Raw genomic sequence first — 20,820 nt, forward strand, 5'->3', positions numbered from 1 at the left:
GAGCGTTTTCTCCGTACGACTCGTACCCGGGAATTCCACCGTACAAACCAGCAAGTACGATTCGTACAGAAATACCATTTCCGTACGAATCTTAAAAAACACTGTACGGCTAAAAAATACATACAATTCCGATCCTGGAAGCGCGTACGCGACGTCCGCACGGAGTCAGGCAGCGTTTTACAGACCAGCAAGTATGATTCGTACCCACAGCACTACGCACGGCTATATTTTTACGGGAGCCAAAAAGTGCCGGAAAAGCTAAGTACGCCGTGATGCACGAGGAAAAGGGGGCCTGCTACGTGACGTACACGCCATCACCCACATCGTACGTGTCATCATGTACGGTGCGTACCCCAACATTGCATATGTACGGACCGTACCCCCCACCCCACCCCACCTGCATATGTACGCCCCGTACCCCCAGCCCCGTATGTATGCACCATACCCCGAGCCCCATATGTACGTGCCGTACCCCCACCCCAGCCCCGTATGTACGCGTCGTACCCCCAGCCCCGTATGAACGCGCCGTACCCCCAGTGCATAGCGCTGGGGGTGCGGCGCGTTCATACGGGGCTGGTGTGGGGGTACGGCGCTTACATACGGGGCTGGTGTGGGGGTACGGCGCGTACATACGGGATTGGGGGTACATGCGTACATACAGGGCTGGGGGTACAGTGCGTACATACGGGGCTGGGGTGGGGGTACGGTGTGTACATATGGGGCTGGGGTGGGGGGGCCGTAAGACTCGTACCCCGGGCACAAGTGTACCCGGGGTAGGGGTCGTACACAGTTCGCTCCGTACGGGACGTTTTCCATACGCTTGTGCATTCGGAACGCCGGTACGGATCGGGCTTGTGCGCTCGGACTTCAGTTTTACGACTCGAACGTAAAACTGTCCGGGGACGTCTCGTAGACTTTTCCCGAGGCGATTTGTATGTATTTTTCCCGTACGAATCGTACTTCACCGTTTGTACGGTACGTGTACGATTCGTACGTAAATAAATACGGATACGAGTCGTACGGGAAAAAAATACAGGATCGGAATCGGCCCCTTAATATTCCTACATTGTTTGTAAGGACTAATGGAGTTTAAAAAGTATCATTAGCATAGTCATGGGGCCTGCAGAAGAAATCTAGACTAAACTCAGTGACAAGAGCTTTATGGTCGCTATCTGCTAGCTCCCAAATTCACTTTTCACTACTGTGAGGCCTTCTCCTCCCATAGGTTAACATTGGGGATTCCTTGTTACATCTAATAAGCTGTGATTACCAATTGGAAGGAGGTAGAGCTGTATTGTTTATTACTGGTGGAATTCTAATGATAAATCCTCTTTAATGGATAAGTCAAATTTATCATTACAATTTCAAAAATGCCTCTTTTAGAAAGATAAACATTTTCTGTTCTAAGCCCTGTGTGCCTGCAGCCTGTCTCCATTACATGTCTAGGGTGGGTGACATCTGGGCTTTGTGCATTCCTTCTAGACAGCCACACACAAGGGAGCTTAGGTGTGACTTGATGGGCCATCCAACCACGATTGGCCATCCTGGGCATGGCCTCACATTTACACCTAAATAGGCTGCGTCCGGTCCCCACACAAAGGACGGCTTAGCCCCCTGTAGTGGGTTTGGAGCCAGGGCAGAAAGGAAAGACCTCTGTGTACTTCAAAGCCCTTCTTTGAAGTCTTCCTCACTTCAAAGGCACCAATGGATATAAGTACTGGGCTTCTGACCCTACTACTCCAGTACACTTCTGTACATGTGGATACTTTACCAGGAAAAAGGTCTGCTGTGCTGCTCAAGGACTGCCCCTCTGCTGGACTGCTGCCTGGAAGAACTGCTTTGTTGCTGGTCTGACCTGCTGCCTGCTGCACTCCTTGCCTGGGTGAGAAGGACTGGACTCACATCACCTGAACTCAGAACCAGAGTGACTCCAAGGGCTTTCTGGCTTGCCTCCTGTCTCTGTCTCTTAGGAACATCATAGACTTACAAATCACCTGCCTGAACACTGGGACTCTGCCATCTGTGAGTTTGCCCTGTTATTGATATCAATCCAGTCTTGGGCCCCTGGAAGCGGATTAAAGTGCTGCTCCAGCAGAATTCACGCATCGCGGACTATGCAGGAGCTCAGAAACAGTGCATCTCTACAACTGCGAATGCATCACCACTGTTGCAAGGATCGTATTCAATGTATCGCTGACTGCGCGGTGCAGTGACACCATTTCCAAAGTATTCTCTGACTTTGTGCAGCTCAGAGCCGACACATCACCTTCACTCTATAGATTGACAATGACACATCGCCTAAATCTGTAGATAGTCAATGATGCTTTACCTCCTCTGCTCCTCACATCTCGTCCATGATGCCAACGCAAACAAGGTACTTCTTCAGCAAGCCAAGACTAGTCCCTGTGTCCGACCCGTGCCCTTGGCGGTTGGCCTGAAGTTTTGGACTTGACCCGGTCTAGTGCAACCAGATAGCCCCAGATTAGCACTTTATGCTTTTCAGCACTACTTTTCTGTTTATTCTTTAAACATTTATAACTCTAGTTCTACTTATTGGAATTTTGTCATTTCGGTCTTATTTTATTCATTACATTAGGCTTTATTTTTCTAACCAGATGTGATACTTTTTGGTGTGGTGTTTTCATAGTTTTACTGTTTGAAGTGTTCCACAAATACTTTACACATTGCCTATTAAGTTAGGCTTGACTGCTCTGTGCTAAGCTGCCACAGGATATGCACAGGTTAATTTAGGGTGTTTTGTGAATCAGCATGACTAGGAATGTGGTTCCTGCTTGGACAGGGTGCATACCTCTAACAACCACAAGCTCAATTTTTAACATGCAGACCCAATTCCTGCTAGACTCTGAGGATTCTACTCCTGGATCTCTTCTTTCCTAACCAATCAGCCATGCAGTCTATCTCAGAAGGCAAACATTAGCTAATAATTCCACTATGTTATCATGCTGATGGGCAATCTAATCTGGGCACCTTTTGAATGTGTGTATGTATTCATTTTTATTTTATTTTTTAAACCGTTTTTATTGCAGAACAAGAGGATAATCAGCTCACATACATAAGGATCCTGCACCGCAAATGCCAGTGCCGTGTTCTTTTCCGGCCCAAGGCTACCATACACAGCTTGTAAGCCCACATCCCAGAGGCCGGGCAGTGATAACATGTAGGTCCTTATACATAACCCTATGTCCCCCTGTACAGTTGTTGATATCATTATGGGATGTCTATATTCCGCTTTTAAATTTTCTCCCCCCCTTCCCCCCCACCCAGTCATTTCCCCTCCCCAATCCCTATCCCCCTATCTCCCTCCCTCACCACCCTTCAGTGCCCTCGCCTACGACTGGTCTCGGCCTTGACATGTAGTCTTGGGTACGTATCAGAAATAAATGACTATCTACTGTGTCTGTGTGGGTGGAACTGTCTGGGGACCATCGTCAGGATCAGAGGACTCCACTTGCTCCTCAACCGCACTGTTGCGCAGGGCCTGCACCAACACTTCCCACTCCGTGGCCGTCTCTAGCATCCTATCATCTGCCTTACGGCTCGCCAGTTGATATCTAAGCGTACTTTCACTCGCCGCCCATTTCTGCAGTTCCTTAATCCATCTCCTATGTGTGGGACCCACCTTCGACTTCCAGAGTCTCGTCACTTCTATTTTTGCCAGGAGGAGGCCCATGTCTATGAATTTACTTGTGGTCTTGTTTTTGGGTGTGTGGGGAAACCAGTGTAGGACACAGACCGCCTTGTTATATTGCAAGTCTCTGTCCGTTACCTCAGCCAGTGTCTCGCCCACTTCCCTCCAGTATTCGCGTAGGTGAGGGCAGTCCCATAGCATGTGACCTAGCTCTGCTCCTATTGCGCCGCATCTAGGGCACGCCGCATCGTCCGCTCCAAAATATTTCCTGATTTTACCTGGGGTGAGGTAGGCCCTGTGGAGGATATAAAAGTGTATCAACTGGAAGCGTGCGTTCCGTGTGCTCTTCCTGGCCCTTCTTACTATACCCACCCACGCAGCATCAGGGATCTCGGTTTGCAAGTCCAGTTCCCATTTCTCCTTCAGCGCCGCCATCGGCTGTAAGGTTTCGCGCATCGTTCTGGAGTACAGACAAGCCACTGCTTTATAGGTGCCAGCAGACATCATGGTGTATTGGCAAGCCGCAGATGTGGTGGGCTCGAGGAGCCCCTCTCCCCAGTGCTCCTGTATCGCTTCAGTCACTGCTGCGTGCATCAGATAGTCTCCCCTCGGAAGATCAAACCGCTCCTGCAGGGTTTGATAAGGGAGCAACGCTCCCTCCTCGTACAAGTCGCCCAACATTTGTAGGCCCGCCTCCTCCCACACCTGCAATCCCGACCAATCTCCTCCGTGCGGGAGCGCCGTCACCATACCCAGCGGTATCTCCGGCGCATACGGGCGCCGCACTCCCGCGCAGCGCTGCGATCGGTTCCAGCATTGCCTGAACGTTTGTTCCTCCATTGACAAGTCGCCGACGACCAGCCTCTGCTGCAGCATGATATACGCCAGCACATGCCGGGGGGTGCCTCTCTCTCTGTCCTGCTCCGGTCCCCGATATACCCTTGCCACCTCCTGTGTGAAGATCTGCAGCTGCGCCGCCAGATAGTAAAACTCGAAGTCTGGGACCGCTAGGCCCCCTTCGTCCTTAGGCCGGGTCAGAGTCGCCATCGCGACTCTGCGCCTTCCTGTGCCCAAGAGGAACGAGAGTAAGAGCGATCGCAGCTGCCGGAAAACAGAGCCCGGTATCCACACCGGTAGCGTACTGAAGTAATATAGGAGACGCGGCAAAGCTATCATTTTTAATAATGAGATTCGTCCTGTCACTGAGAGCGGGAGTGTGGCCCAGAAGGACATACTGCCCTTCAGTGCTCTTATGCAGCGTCCCACGTTGCCCTCCAGCATATCCGCCGCAGAATGGTAAATATGTACTCCCAAGTATTTAAGGCAACGAGGCTCCCAATTGAGCAGTGGCCGGATGTCAGGTCTCGGTTTGCCCTGGCGCAGCGGGAACAAACAGGTCTTGGACCAGTTTACTTGCAACCCAGAGATCCTGCCAAATCTCACGAGAAGTCTCTCTGCACCTTTCAGCGCGTCTGCGGCATCCTCCAAGAACAAAAGCAGATCGTCTGCGTATAGTGAGATAAGTTGCGGGGTCCCTCTGTAGTTCAGCCCCCTGTAGTAACGTCCTGTTCTGGCCTCCGCCGCGAGGGGCTCTATTGCCAGCGCAAACAACAGCGGGGAAAGCGAGCACCCCTGTCTGGTGCCTCAACACACTTGGTACCGGTCCGATATGAGGGATCCTACCCGCACCCTCGCCACCGCTGAGGCGTATAGGACCTTTATCCAACCTATGTATCCATCCCCAGGGCCAAAACGCTTCATGGCTCCGTACAGATAGTCCCATTCTAGGCTATCGAAAGCCTTTTCTATATCGATCGATAAGACAAGTGGCGTTTGTGCTCCCGCCAGCGGGTCCCCCAGCAATCAGATAAGTCGGCGGATGTTAGCGGTGGTGTTCCTCACAGGGATGAACCCCGACTGGTCACCATGAACCAGTCGTGGCATGTGCTGCAGCAGTCTGGTCGCCAAGATGGTGCTCAGGATTTTATAGTCCGTCGTCAGCATTGACAGCGGCCTGTAAGAAGCCAGGTCAGTACCCTCCCTTCCCGGCTTCAGTAGTGGGATCATCAATGCCTCGCACATGGATTGTGGCAGTCTACCCCTATGCTTGGCCTCTTTGTACACCTCCTGGAGCCTCGGGGCCAGTTGATCTAGGTATCTGCCATAAAATTCTATGGGCAAACCGTCCAGGCCCGGAGTTTTGTTCCGCGCCATTCGTTTCACCGCCCCCTTGATTTCCTCTAGGCCTATGTCTTGGCCTAAGGCCTCCGCGTCTTCCCGGTCAATTTGTGGCAGCTGCAGCCCCTCCAAAAAAGCGTAGATGTCCCCCTCCAGCCCCTCCAGCGCGCTCTTGTAAAGTGTCCCATAGTACGAGCAGAAACTATCCAGTATGTCCATCTGGGTTGTGACCATGCCGCCTCCCCCCCTCTCTATGGCCAAGATCGGTTGGCATGTGTGTATGTATTCATGTATGTATATATATTTATATGTACATAGCTTTAATTTTTTTAATACCCTCCAACTCTGAATCTTGTTTCCTGTGAATTTACTATGCAACTACTTCATGGGCGAGAGACTGTTCCTCTCATGCAGAGTATCTTGTTACTTGTTTCCTCTATGCCCTAGTAGGAATATTAATTACTCTAGGCGAATGGGCATTAGCTCCAGGACAGGTTGGATTTAATATTATTGACTTTTACAACGTCAACAACATCAAATCTGAGTTCAAATATTTGTGTTATATGTATTCTTTAACCTATCTAACTGCACCCTGTTATTCCCTTAGTACTCTTAATGTGTCTCATACCTGAACCATTAACCCCAAATTATCTGTTAATACTACCTTTCCCTAGACCCTAAGAACTCCTTAGTACCCCTAAATGCTACCCTTCCCTGGAACCCTAAAAGTCATAGCTATCTCTTAATGCTTCCAATCCCTGAAGCCTACAAACACTTACTAACCCTTAATGTTACTCTTCCCTGGACCCTAATAACCTCCTACCAATTCATAATGTTACCCTTCCCTGAACCCTAAAATCCCCCCACAACCTCCTAATCTTACTCTTCCCTGCACTTACAAAATGCTTACTTCCCCTTTTTGGTACCCTTCCTCAAACCGTAAAACTTCTTACTATCCCCTAATGGTACCCTTCCCTAAACCATAGAAACCATTTACTACCCTTAAGCACTACCAATCCCGAACTCTAAATACCTTCAACTTCCCCCAATGCTATCCTTATCTGAACCATAAAAGCCCCTTGCCATCCCTTAACACCACCCTTCCCTGAACCAAAACAATCTCTTACTTCCTTTTATTGCTACCCTTTGCTGAAGTCTTCAAACCCTTTACTGCCCGTTAACACTAATGAACCTTGAAAACATCTTACTAACTTTTACATAACCATCCCTGAATCTTAAAAAACCCTAACCACCCCTTAATGTTATCTTTCCCTAAAGCCTAAATAACCTGTACTATCCTAAAACGCATAACAATCCCCTAATACAACCAATCCCTGAACCATACTAACCCCATTAATACCTCTTAACGCTACCATTCTCTGAACTCTAAAGAACCGTTGGTGCCCCTTTACTCACTTGCCCCTGAAGCCTAATAACCCCTTACTATCCTTATTTCTACCCTTCACTGAACCCGAAAAACCCTTACTACTCCTTAATGCTACCCTTCCCTGAACTCTAAAAACCTGTTAGTACCCAAAGACAGCATACAGACCCTCCAGACCATCCTTACATGGACGCATGGGCACAACTGCTTCCTTGCATGTGTGAGACATGGGAGAAGCCAAAGCTCCAGGCTCTCAGTGGATGAGTGTGACTGCTGTATTGACTGAGGTAAAAAACAAAACTCAAGCTACAGCTTCTTTACAGTACCCCGACAGGAGATTAACATAGGACCGCGTGAAACTCTCTACAAAGGTCTGCAGAGGGCTTATAAATCATGTTAAAAGATATTGATGACTTACTTTATAGAATATGAGTAATGGTTTAATGAATTCAGATGACAAGAACATTTTAATGTAAATTCTGAAATCATTATTTTTAGGGTGTTGTTCTAAAAGGTTATGTGGTATGTAGTGAACTGAAGTAAAATATGACTAAATAAAACAATATATACTGCACTTCCACTGTGAGAGGTAAAAAAAAAAGTGAAACTATTCAAAATGAAAATATATTTGGTCTGACCTTGGTAGTTCGTTTTTAAACTAATATTTCTGTAGCTATTTACACCACATTTCAGCATGTCTAAGTGTTTTAAATATGAAGTGTCACAAATAACCAATGCAATGCTTCTCAATTTACCGACCTTGTGGAGGATGAAAGGCTGAGTCAAAATTACTGGGATTAGAAACCGTGACCTGCTCTTTACCAAGTTGAGGAGAGCATTCAGCCCCATTTGCTGAACACAGTACTCAAGTTATTGCAAGGGAAATAGTAGAAACAAACAAAACTGTACTGTAGAGATCCATGTGTTTAATAATTAAGGGGTTTGAGACGTATTATTTTAAAGGCCTAACATGCTTGGAAAAGTAGGACTCCAAAAGTAATTCAGATCAAAAAGCATATTAAAAATTTACTTCCGTTGAAATGTAACCCTTTTATGCCTATTTAGGGGTACAGTTTTATCCATATGTATTTTAAAGAACTATGTTTCTTTGTTTTCCCTTAGAGCTCAACATATTAATACAACTTCGGCTCTGGACACCACTAAATTTCTTGTAAAGGAAACCGAGTACATGCCTTGGCAGGCGTCGCTGAACAGCTTGAGTTATTTCACCTTGATGTTTGATCGCGATACTCTTGTTTTTGGAAATATGACGGTAGGATCCTTATTCTTACACTGTTATTCAACTTTTTGTGAAAATATTACCTTGCACCAAATAATCAGAAAGGTGTATGTAAATGCACTGGAGCTTGCACAGATTGTTGACTTTGAGATTTCTTCAAAACATTGTCAAATCGTGAAAGCACTCTGATAGGTGGTTGGATAGGAGTGAAATGTGGGCCAGAGATGCTACCTAAGTTGTCTACACTTAGACACTGGCATCTGGCATGGAGTAGAGGTTTGAGACCCTGTCCTAATCAGAGGACCACCACAGGAGTGCAGCCTTTTGAATTAGTCTAGGAGTACAGGAGTCTGACTATAGCAGTCTCACATGTGGGCTATTGTGTGCACCATCACTGACATGGAGAACTAGCCCCTACTTTACAGGGATGGAAAGAAATGATTCATTTGTTGAGCTTCTGAAATTACATTTGTTGCTTAATTCGTGGAAGATAAACCCAGTTTCTCTGATTTATAGATACGTTCTGTAGGCCACAACCAACTTTTTATATTTTAATTTTTTGTGGAGTAGATGAAACCTAGTTTCCAGGGACTGCCCATTACATTAAATTGATGTCATTTAATAGGCACCAGGGGTCACAGTTGCGACACCTGATCTTCAGCTTCCAGTCTCAGGCCATGATCCTTGCGACCCCTGGTATTTATGACAATGAGGCGAACATTTCTGGTTATCGTCCTGCAGTGCTAAAATGGAGCACGAATCTATTATCACCTGTGATACCTACTCATGCTAGTTGGTGGGGTATGCTTCTTACACATGGACTGCTTCTCGGACATCTGCTGAGCGTGAACAACGTCCGATTCATTCTGCACCTAACCTGTCTGCTCATGGCATACCAGTGCTCTATTTGTACAAAAGTAAGTGACGGCCCTTTCTCAGAAGGCCACTACAACCGGCAAAATCCATTCTCTGCCAGTGGCAGTAATAACATAACACCAAACCATCGCACTCCTACAAGTGTGACAATTCCGAATATTTCAGACCACACAAAGCTATAATAATGGCATAAGAGACTGGCATTATTCATTTTCAATGTACCTGGACTCAATAAACAGGTTTGTTGTGCTCAATATTAAAAACACAGCGCCACCATGTGGTTGACTGTGAGTAGAGCCGGTGCTGGCAATTAAGTGCCTGCGCCGAGCACCGGAAATCACATGCACAAATTAAGCACTGTGGCATACAGAAGCTGAGACCCTGGCACCAGGCCTGTGCTGCTCACAACCTTGTGTGCCTTCTCAAGACCTCATAAGAACATCCTGAAGCTGTGCCTCCTGCCAAGTCCTTGTCTGGGACTTTTGACTACAGAGCCAGCCAGTCCTGGATTAGGAACATGAATGAAACGGAATACAGGGAAATAAAGGAGAGGTACAAAGGAGCATAGTTTTGAAGGTAAAACGACAGTTTGTCTTCACAATTATTAGATTGTTTGCAGTTAAGACTTACTGGTGGTATTCATGCAGACAGCAAGTAACATGTGAAGATCGGGTTTTTAGGTTTAGCTGTGAAATCTATTATTTTCAATATAAAGTTAAAAGGAGCTTACGTCCTCTTTTTCCTGGCTTCTCATTGGTTCCTGTGCGTGTTACTTTCTTTTCTCCCATTTCTATTGGCTGTAGCATGTTTTTAACACTTTATTTACTTGCCTACCCTTACTGGAGCAAAATGCACTGGTACCAGCATGCTGCACAGAAGATGGACACATTTGTTATGAGTGTTCCCTTTTGCTGTTTCTTACATATGCACCTGGTACTATTTTCATGCACAAATACTATTCACTCTTTCCTTCACACCCAGTGTGGATTAATTGTGTAGTTCTTCAATACCTGGCGGCACAGCACCCAGGATAATGTGTTGCATGGCAAAACACTAATAAGGTACAAAAAGCGAGACCTATTGGCTATGCCAAGACTTTCTTTTTTACTTCAACCATGTTACACAGCAACTCAACTACTGTGCAGCATTTAAAAAAACATTGAAAAAGCCAATAGATTTCGAATATGCGAAACCGAGTGGCTTTGCCAATGCTTGTTTTCTGTGCCGCTGAACTATTTCTGGGGTTATATGAATAATCACAAAGCTCGCATTTATCAAGCTGTTATTAAGCTGTGTCAATTTCTGCTGACACATAGTTGTGGAAAAAACATTATTATACATTAGAGGTGGGTGAACCAACACATTAACAGGGAAAACGGGCTAAGGGTCTAGCTTGGATCTAAGATCCCATCCAGATGCAGAAATCTAACCATGGAAACCTTTGGCATGTATATCATGCAACACACATGTAAAAATGATTAAACACTCAAAAAAGTGTACATCTTTTACTTGCTGAAACATTTTACCTTGGTAGACATAAGATATATTCATGCAATGTGAATCATTCATTGAAAGTAATTGCATTCATTACTCACCATCTTTCCTGATGACAATGACATTAGTGAACTAAGAAGCAAGTTGTCTATCATCTACATACAATATGTGATTTAGAATTTATTATTGGCGCAACATAACCTGCGAAAGCGAACAGAATACAGTCTTTTGCACAGGGCACATCCTGAACTCTATGAGGCCAATTCACAGACCTAATCTGAGACAAAATCCTAAACTTACTACTTCTGGTATTCACATAAGGCACTTACGATTTTTGGTATTCACAGAAATCACTTACGACTCCTGGTCCCGATTCGCAAAAGTAATCTGAGTCAAAATCCTCACTTTACGACTTTCGGTATTCGCAAAAGGCATTTATGTGTTCTAAAGTTAGGATTCTTCACTTTTAATACTCCTAAATGCCTTTTGTGAATACTGAAAGTTGTAAAGTTAGGATTTTTCTCTGTTTAGGAGTTGTAAAGTTAGAATCCTAACTTTAGTACTCCTAAATGCCTTCTGTGAATACCGAAAGTCGTAAAGTTAGGATTTTTCTCTGTTTAGGAGTTGTAAAGTTAGGAATCCTAACTTTAGTACTCCTAAATGCCTTCTGTGAATACCGAAAGTCGTAAAGTTAGGATTTTTCTCTGTTTAGGAGTAGTAAAGTTAGGAATCCTAACTTTAGTACTCCTAATTGCCTTCTGTGAATACCGAAAGTTTAGGAGTAGTAAAGTTAGGATACCATAATTGGGATGACCAAAAGGAAGCAATCAGCACTACCTCTGCCTGTTCTCTCTTCAGCTTTAACATTAATTTTTGAATCAACGCAAAAGGCAGAAATGCATAATTGCTGACACCTTTCCAGTACTGCATAAATGCATCCACCACCTCTGTCTCTGGATCCGGTCTCCATCTGTAAAATCTGTTCACCTGCGCATTTACCCTTTCGCAAACAAATCCACCATAAAGGGGCCCAATCTGTTGCTCACTGCCCTAAACACTTCCCTGTTTAACATCCAATCGCTGAAATCCTTCAAACTTTTGAAATTCCTATTTGCCACCCTGGTGGTCATTCCCGGTATGAACTGAGCCTGAATCATGATCTCCGCTAAAGCCTTTGACCGTAGTCTTCCCAACTTGTTGACATACTCACAGCAGAAACATCGCCCATCCTTAATAAAACACACATTTTACCTGGTGCCTGACAAAACTCTTCACCGCAAAAGATCCTGTCAACAACTTTGGATAGCTTTTTTTTATTTTAGAGTGTCACATAGCGCAAATTAGACTCGAGACATCGGGTATCACAGCGCTTTACATAGCACCAGTTTCGTTACAGAAGGGCACATTCATTTTTGTTACACACAGGGAGATTAAGTGATTTGCCCAGAATCACAGGATGTTAAGCGTTCAAGGTCGACCGCTCTAGCCATAAGGCTACATCCTCTCCAAAGAGGATATGAACCTCCTTCGTTTGCATTGTCCACTTTCCCCCCTGTTGTCAGGGAACCGCACCTTGCTCCCCAACCCTGAAGGCTGGCATTTGATTCTATCACCATATCCAGAATGCCACCCAAAATGGCTCTTACATTCCATGCTTCAAAGTTTGCTAAGCACTATTCCAACTTCCCCATTGTCTCTGCATCCACCTGTACCTTCTGGGAATACCGCACCCCTTTCCTAAGAAACCTGGCGTTCAACCTCTGCAAAGCTCGATAATGCAACGGGGCTGGAAATACTGCCTGAATTGACCCTGATAGGAAACCCAGTATACTCACGATCTGATGTAAGGTCACCCAATCGCTGGCTAACATCCTCTTTAACTCCCTGCAGATCTTCCACACATTCTCCATGGGTAACCTCAACATACATTCAAACGTCCAAATGTGAACTACTAAAAACACCTTTTCTGAATCCTGAGCTGGTTCCAGACATGACTTCTTCCTGTTCATTACAAAACCCAAGATCCTCTATCTTTTACACCACTAACTCTTTGTGCTCCTGAGCTAATCTCTTGCTCTCTGCCATTATTAAAATGTCATCTAAACACACGATTAATCTGATGCAGCTTGTTCGCAAGCACGTCACAATTGGTCTCATCACCTTCGTAAAGCACCAGTGAGCTACCGTCAATCCAAATGTGAGGCTTTTGAACTTCCACATTACCCCTTGCCACTGGAATCTGAGAAAATCTCTCTGTTCTGTGCAAACTGGAACCGTCAAGTAGGCGTCCTTTAAACCCAATCTTGTTAACCAATCTCCCTTTCTCAACAGATTTCTCAACATATGAATTCCTTCCATCTTGAAAAGATTGTATTGAACCCACGTGTTCCACTCCTTCTAAATTTATTACAGACCTTATTCCTTTGTCCACTTTCTCAACTACAAATATATTGCTTATAAACCCCAGGCTCAAATTCTCTATTTTTTTCTATTCACCTTTTTTCTCTAGTTCTTGTACTTCTTGATCCACCATTCTGTCTTCTTTCCTTGAAAAAATTAGTGGCCTTGGCCAACTGTTCTGCACTGGTACCTCTACAAAATCTATCCAGTACCCTTGTACTGTTTGCAACACCCACAGATCTGCTGTAATCTCTTTTCAATTGGCTAAAATGTGGGGCAGTCTGCCACATAGTTTTACAGGGTTACACAAAGGGCCTCCTACACAACATACCTTGTTGACCCCTCGTCCTTCTATCTCCTCTGCATTGTCCTCTTCCCTTTTGTCTCTGGGGGTAGAAGCCAGATGCTTGATATCCATAAGGCCTGAACCCATGCAAAAAAGACATCCACGTGATCCCAAATCCAGGGCCAGAGAATCGACCCCACATTCTCCCAGCCCACCAAAAACCTTCCATATATCCTTCTGCACTTTCTGAATTGAACTTTATGCCCATGCATACTTTGCCATCTCCTTTATGAACTCCTCTCCAAACTCAGCCCCTTTGCCTCCTGAGCCGATTCCTTATTAGCGAGCTCAGCCAACTTCAAATCTATTTTCATAAGAAGACTCTTCTTGCGCTCTGTGCACAAAGCTGCATTTGTGTTTCCCAACAAATACACAACTCGCTGCACCCATTGCCACAGCTCCAAAACACCCATTGCAGTCTCCTGCAAATAAGCTTCCTCAAACATATCAAAGATCTTTGTCATATGACCAAAGACATCTAATAAACGATCCTGACATCCTTTTAAGCCCTTATCGAGAACCCTTCTACAAACTCTTCCTGACTTATTCAGGAACGTGCACATTTTAGAGTCTAGCTCATGCTTAAAAGCCACCTTATTGGCCAAAGATGGCGTTGGACACTCAGACAGAAGTCTCGTCCTCGCCTCTTTAGGCAGTGCATGCCTAATACAGCATTTCATGTACTCCGCCACATGCCGTGCTGAAACCCACTGAGGTGAAAGAGGGTGCGGAATGGAATGTGGGTCAAACATAAAATCCCCCAAGGGATCCTTCACCTGATCAACCTGATCTTTACTCTCATTCTCTCTTTTACCTTTCTTTACTTCTATCTTTTCTTCATCAGTATCTCCAAAATCTACTGAACATGTGATGACTATGTCTCCTCTACCGGAAAGTTCATCACAGGCCACCACCCTGTGATCAATCTTGCTGGCCACTAATAGCCTTTTCACACAACTCCAACAGAGTTGCCCTTTGTCTTTCATTTGGACCGTAATGTCCTTTTGCCTTAAATCCCATCTCCTTCGGGAGATGGTTCCTTTTCTGATTCACCTTATGACTTCCATTCGACCTGTCAGCTTCAATCGTTGCCTCCTCAACAGACTAAAACTGCTCATCTTCTGCTTTTTTCCGCCATATTTCTGATCTCTCCAAACATTTGTCCAACCTTTTATTCAATTGGGTTGCCAAAAGAGAAACTGCTTTGAACACACACTACTGTACCCCTTTTATCAATATTCATCTGTGAAGCTTTTTCCCTCTCCATGCTCCTACTTAAATAACAAGCGATTCAAATCTAATGACACCTCCTCAAAAAGCAAAATTAATAAGCTCCTTCACCTGTTAGACTCTACAGATAGAGCTTAATATTTCCTCAGAGAACACCAAAACCCAGCATTCCCTGTGAAAACAGCCTTACATGGTGTGAAGAAGCTGCCTAGAAAATCAACAAACTATTTTAGCCCAAAACATGACCGCCATATATTCTCTTAATAGAAATTCCTAGTATCCCAACCTAAAATAGCCACCATCTCCACGGCAAGCATCTTAGTTCAAATCCTTTCTTGGACTCCTCCCTTCTCCACTCATTCCCGGCGCACTGCACCAGCATACCCCAATGGCCTCAAGAGACTTAGGTAAGGCCCACGGCAAGACCTGTTGATTATACGCTTTCACATGTGTCTCGTTCAGAAGGAAATCCAAGCTTATTATGCCTGTTTTTTGGTATGCTGCGCACACCTCGCACGCACCCTGCTTCAAATATTTTACGGCCCATTTCAAACCAAGTAGCGCGAGCTAGAATGCCACGCACGCTTGCAAGCGCCCGGCTTAATAACTCCTCACCACGACACGCTGTTCATGAGTAATGAGGTAGAGTGTTAAAGGAAGTACTGTTGAGTACAGTACTTTGTTGGTCCGTGCTCCAAGCAAGCGCCAAGTCTTCATAGTGAAGTGTATTGTGTTAAATTGGCCCAGTCAGTGTGGTTTCAACTATGCAGCAGGATAGAATGTAATGGAATCGGGATGGTGTCATCATGTTCCACCGCCAAGTGCGGATGTAGTCATGGGGGAGATACCAGTAATGAGTAATGAGCAAAATGGGCTTGCGCATGGTCTGGAGCATTGAACCCTTCATGCGTGCATGGTAAGGTGAGCATCTTCCAGCATATTCTAGATTGCGATTTAAGCCTACTGGAGAAGTGTTATGACAGAACAATAGGTAAAATAATGAAGGTACAGCAACTTAGGTAGTATTACCATTTTCATTACAGCAACCCTGTCTGCCATAGAAAGTGGGAGACGGGACCATCTCTTCAACTGATCCTCAAGCTGTGACGCGGCTCTACCATAGTCATATTGAAGCACCAGCTCAGGGACTTTACGGATCCAGATCCCTAGATATTTCACACAATCATTACTCCACTGCACAGGCACTTCCATTTCACAAAGCTTAGTGTCTTGGGTCAGAGGAAAAATAATAATTTTGAACTAGTTTATACCCAAGACCAAATAGCTTTGAACTGTATATATTTGCATTTTATAGGTGCTAAGTGAATGGCTGGGTCTTTAACATATAATACCATATCATCCGCACCTTGCAAGATGTCTGGGGCCGCAGGGTAAATTGTAAGTTTGAAGCTTCATGTCTCTGGCAAAGGATTCACGCCAGCAGTTCCAATGTGACCACAAATATTAGCAGGGAGAGTAGATATCCTTGCCTAGTGCCTCTATGAATAGACAGTCTAGTAGAGGTGAGTCTGTTAACTCGAACACAAGCAGTTGGGTCAGTGTAGAGAAACGTAATCCACTGCAAGAAGCAGGGGGGACTCCCATTCGCTGCAAAATTGTAAACATACATTCCGACTCAATGGAATCAAATGCATTCACTGCATCTAGTAGAGATCTTGGACAGTCTTCCACATTTTCAGACAAAGGTCACAATGGCCATTGCACAGTTTCCCAGAAATTCTAAAATATTCATATTTGAATTAGTAATTTACTTTATTCAGAATATAGTTCATCACTGTATGTGGGGCTCACAATGCTTCTTTATGGGAGTTAACATGCAGAATTAATTCATTCATTTGTGGAAAAGGAATTCAAATGTTTCAAAATCATGTTTCACAACTGGAAATCCATGTGTATTTTTAAGCTCATCCATGTCATCAGTGGTATGTCTCAATTACATAACTTGTTGTTGAAAGCATCGCAAATCATAATGGATGACTTCTGTTTGGATTATAACTTTATGATCTCCTATTGCCTTTTTCCCTTGTTTAGTAGATGCAGTACTTAGAGGGTGTGACTTACTCATGGAAATTGTGGAGTACATGAGGACTAGGTTATACATGACAAGAGCGAGCCATTGAAAATTGAGCCACTTAAGACTTGTAAAGTTTGAAAAATACAATCATTTTGGTATTGTTGAGGATGAGGATGAGTCACAGTAAATTTTGTCAGGTCAATCCTGCCAAAACGTCTTAGGAAAAAATGCCCCACAAATACTGGGAGATGTCGATTTTTTTATGTGGTAGGCACCAAAATGTCATGTTGTGGGCCATTTTGAAAGAGTAAACCCGGAATAGGTGTTAATGATTACATCTGTTAAATTCTGAATCTCGGGGTGTCAGATTGCAACAGATTTGATAATCGGTGCATAGGCTGAGTTCCATACTTTTCAACTGCAGGTAGCCAAGCAGGGTCCCTTTAGCATTTGCTTCAATTATAGATGTAGATTAGTTAGATTCAAATCAGAAATACCATAGGTGCACGCGGCAGTCCAGACGCTGCAATACTTCATAGATGACAAGCTTACGCAAAGGCAGGTAAGGCACAGAATTTGTAGTCTTCCACTGCCCAAAGACAGTGGTTGGTTGACAGCAGCAAAGGCACATTTGCATTCCTTGTGAACTCTCTTTTTGTACTTCTCTACATTTTCCTTCCATACTTCTTCCCAAATAGTCATGATGTACTGTATTGTGTGAAAGGGAGAGAGCAGAATCACACCATGTTTACTAAGATATAGCAAACTTAGGCTCTTCCCAGCACTGGTGTGCTTGTGGGTGCCTAGCGCCAACGCAGACAGTCTTGCTTCATATCACACGAGTGCCAGATTTGTGGTCAGGATAGAGTATGTGCTACAATGGCAGATTCCAAAATACAAACTATTTCATAGAGATGTATTGCTCTTTGCATGTGTGCTGCATCATGCATGATGCAGCACACATGCAAAGAGAAAGTAATGAGAATTAAAAAATATATTTATCTCCGATACACAAGATTTGGGCAGGCGCACCATTTTGGTGTAAACCTAGGTTTACTGTCTTTGAGAAATCTGGGTTTTCGTTAAGGTACATGACATGGGTCAAAAGCACGGAAACGCCCATGCTTCACCCATGTAAATCCTCGCCGTTGCAGGGTAAAGCAAGGCAGCACAACGTGCTGCCTTGCTTTGCAGGTGAAAAGCGGCACAAGGCTATACAAAATGTATTTGTGTGGCTTTGTAAATGTCACTTAAATACTTGCGTCGATATGCATGATGTAAGGACAACACAAGTGATTAGTAAATCTGGACCTAAATTTCATACTCTCCGCTGGCCTTTCCATTCACAAAATTCATCTCTCTTCTCCTAAGGAAGAGAAATGCTCCATCCAACTTCTCCTAATGTTCCCAAATCCCCGATCTCTCAACAGGTGGTCCTTGCTTAGAAGCTTTGCATAAACAATCCTAACTATTTTTTTAAATAGTCTCTAGCTGACCAGGGTTTCCTAAGCCTGAAAATAGCTTGAAATCCCAGTCTCATGATATTAATTCCACAGTATATCAACAGTACAATCTTTGTAAGCATCAAAGACTCAAAAAGAAAGTTTGCAATGCCCATATTTTTAAGATTTAAAAAACAATTTCTCAATCATATCCTCAAGCGACTTCTGAAATCAAAAGCATATGTCGAAATAATTTAGTTAACCATTTATGAAGTTATAAAATTGTTGCTTGCGATATCTATTTATATATATTTTCTAACATGTTCACTAATACGTGTACACAAATATAATACTTTTTACAACAATGCAACTCTGATTGTGCACCAGAAGCTCTCAATTAACGTCCCAGTTGTTTAATTTCTACAACTCCTAATAATTAAATAACATTTACAAATGTTTCTCTCCAAAAGGGGTCATCTGAAACATGCATTATTTCATTTTATTCTTACTTTTCTTTATCATTATAATTATTTTTTTTTCACGAGAAACACAAGATGAAATTGGTATTTATCTATGGAAGTCTCCATGAATAAAAAGGCTTTTGTGCCCATTTCGTAGGTCAGCAAAAATGTTTCTCACTACTTGTAGTCTTTAATTTCTTAGTAAATGTTTAGCAAATCCTATTTACCTAGGGGCATATTTATGAGAGCCTTGTCACATTTGCACCACACAAAGTGGTATATGTGTGATGTAAGGCTCGGAGTCAGATTTATGAATCCAGGCAAAGTCATATTATATGGCTTGAGTGGCCTTATTAATCTTGAGTAAGGAAAAGCAGGGCAAATCGCGACATTACCTTACTCTGCACAATTCCCAGATTCCCAGATTTACAAGGACTTGTAAACCTGGGGATTTGTCAAGATCTTACGCCTCCCCTAGGCAGACGTAACGAGGAGAAATATTGTTATTTCTCCTCTTTTTTTCCTCTTTCCATGTGTGATGCATTTTGCAGCACACATAAAAGGAGGAGAAAGCCTCTATGTATTGTTTTCGTGCAGGAAGGTGTCTCGTTTGCACAAAAAACAATCCTACCTACAGCACAGGCACTCTTGCACCATGGTGCAAGGGCGCCTGCGTTGGCGCTAGGCTGACGAAACGCTGCCAGTGGAGAGAGAAAGGACAGGAATTCAAGTATTTGATAATTACGGTGTATTCCTGCCCTTTCACTTTGACGTAGGGCAGCACAGCAAGGTACCTTGCTGCGCTGCCCTACGCCAAAACCCCACAAGCATTGGCATAGCCAATAGGTCTCGCCTTTGGGACCTTATAAGTGTTTAGCCATGCAACAGTTGCATAACTAAATACTTATAAGGTCCCAAAAGCGAGACCTATTGGCTATGCCAAGCGGCCGTGCGGCCGTGAAAGTGATCGCAATCAAACATCAAAGCGGCCGTGCGGCCGCGAAGGTGAAAGTAATTGCGGTAAAGCGCGGCGCGCGCGCCCGCGCACATGCACTGTAGCTCTAGGCTGGCCTGGTAGCACTTTCTGGAGCCCTCTCAATAAGTATCGCCAGACCAGCGCATGCGCTGGGTCAGGCGAGACCTAATAAAGGAAGCCTGAGTGTTTTCCAAAGTGTCACTATACGTATGACGGATTGTGAAATCTGACTTATAAAAAGTATGTCATTTAAAGCAACTGTAATCATGTGAAATGCACAATGACTGTTTTTCGTAATAACACAGAAAATTCATTTTTTATATTAACACAGCGATATCTTCAAAAACAAGTTCGACCTTTATTCGAATATTTTAGAAACCTGACTCTCGACTGGACAGTCCTCCCAGACGGCCTTATGGAACAGTGAGTTTTCTGACAATAATATGCCTGTATGTGCTGAATATGTAGTATTCTGGCCACAATCAGTGTGCAGAAGGAGGTCACTGAATAAATAGTTAAACCCTCTACATAGAGTGAGGTCTTAAAGAAAGAACTGGAAACATACAACCCTTTTGTGCTCATAACATCGAATAAGAAATGAAAAATGTCAATATTTTACCTTACAGAAGAACAAGGATGTCCAAGAGACTAGAGATTGCATAAACCCAGGGTGATCTCTCAACCCCAGTGAGTTAATAGATTTACTCCATGTCAAGACTTAAACCTTGAGTCCATGCCGGCAGGTAGTTAATTTAACTCAAAACTATCGTTAACTTCATTAACTAAATGTCATTATCCAACTCGTTGATGCTTTAAATGGGAAATCACATAGAATCTTTTAAGAGCATTCTGTCTGGATCGATTGGCCGATTAAATGATTGACTGTACACTTATGGAGCATACTTATTATCCCACCACGTCCTGGATCAAAATTAACTGAAAGGTTTTATGACTAGGAAGTAAACAAAACTGATGAGATGTTTTTAGTTTGTTTCTTTGTGGTTTTTATTCAAATCAAACTAAATAAGCTCTAAACATTTAACTTGTTCAAACCAATGCAGCAAACACTAAAATGGCAACTCTAAAGTGCATCTAGAGCGAGGATTTAC

At 43.9% G+C, this 20,820-nt stretch overlaps 1 protein-coding gene across 1 annotated transcript in view; it reads left to right on the forward strand.

The window, feature by feature from the left end:
- Positions 1-20,820, forward strand: part of LOC146860507 (aminopeptidase Ey-like) — a 188,991-nt gene that overhangs the window by 122,168 nt on the left and 46,003 nt on the right. Inside the window, exons 14-15 of the mRNA XM_085644419.1 lie at positions 8,334-8,484; positions 20,043-20,134. Of these exons, the coding sequence (XP_085500545.1) occupies positions 8,334-8,484; positions 20,043-20,134 (243 nt within the window). The remainder of the gene's footprint in view (positions 1-8,333; positions 8,485-20,042; positions 20,135-20,820) is intronic.

This window comes from Triturus cristatus, chromosome 3_1 (assembly GCF_964204655.1).
Source record: "Triturus cristatus chromosome 3_1, aTriCri1.1, whole genome shotgun sequence".
Lineage (NCBI taxonomy): Eukaryota > Metazoa > Chordata > Amphibia > Caudata > Salamandridae > Triturus > Triturus cristatus.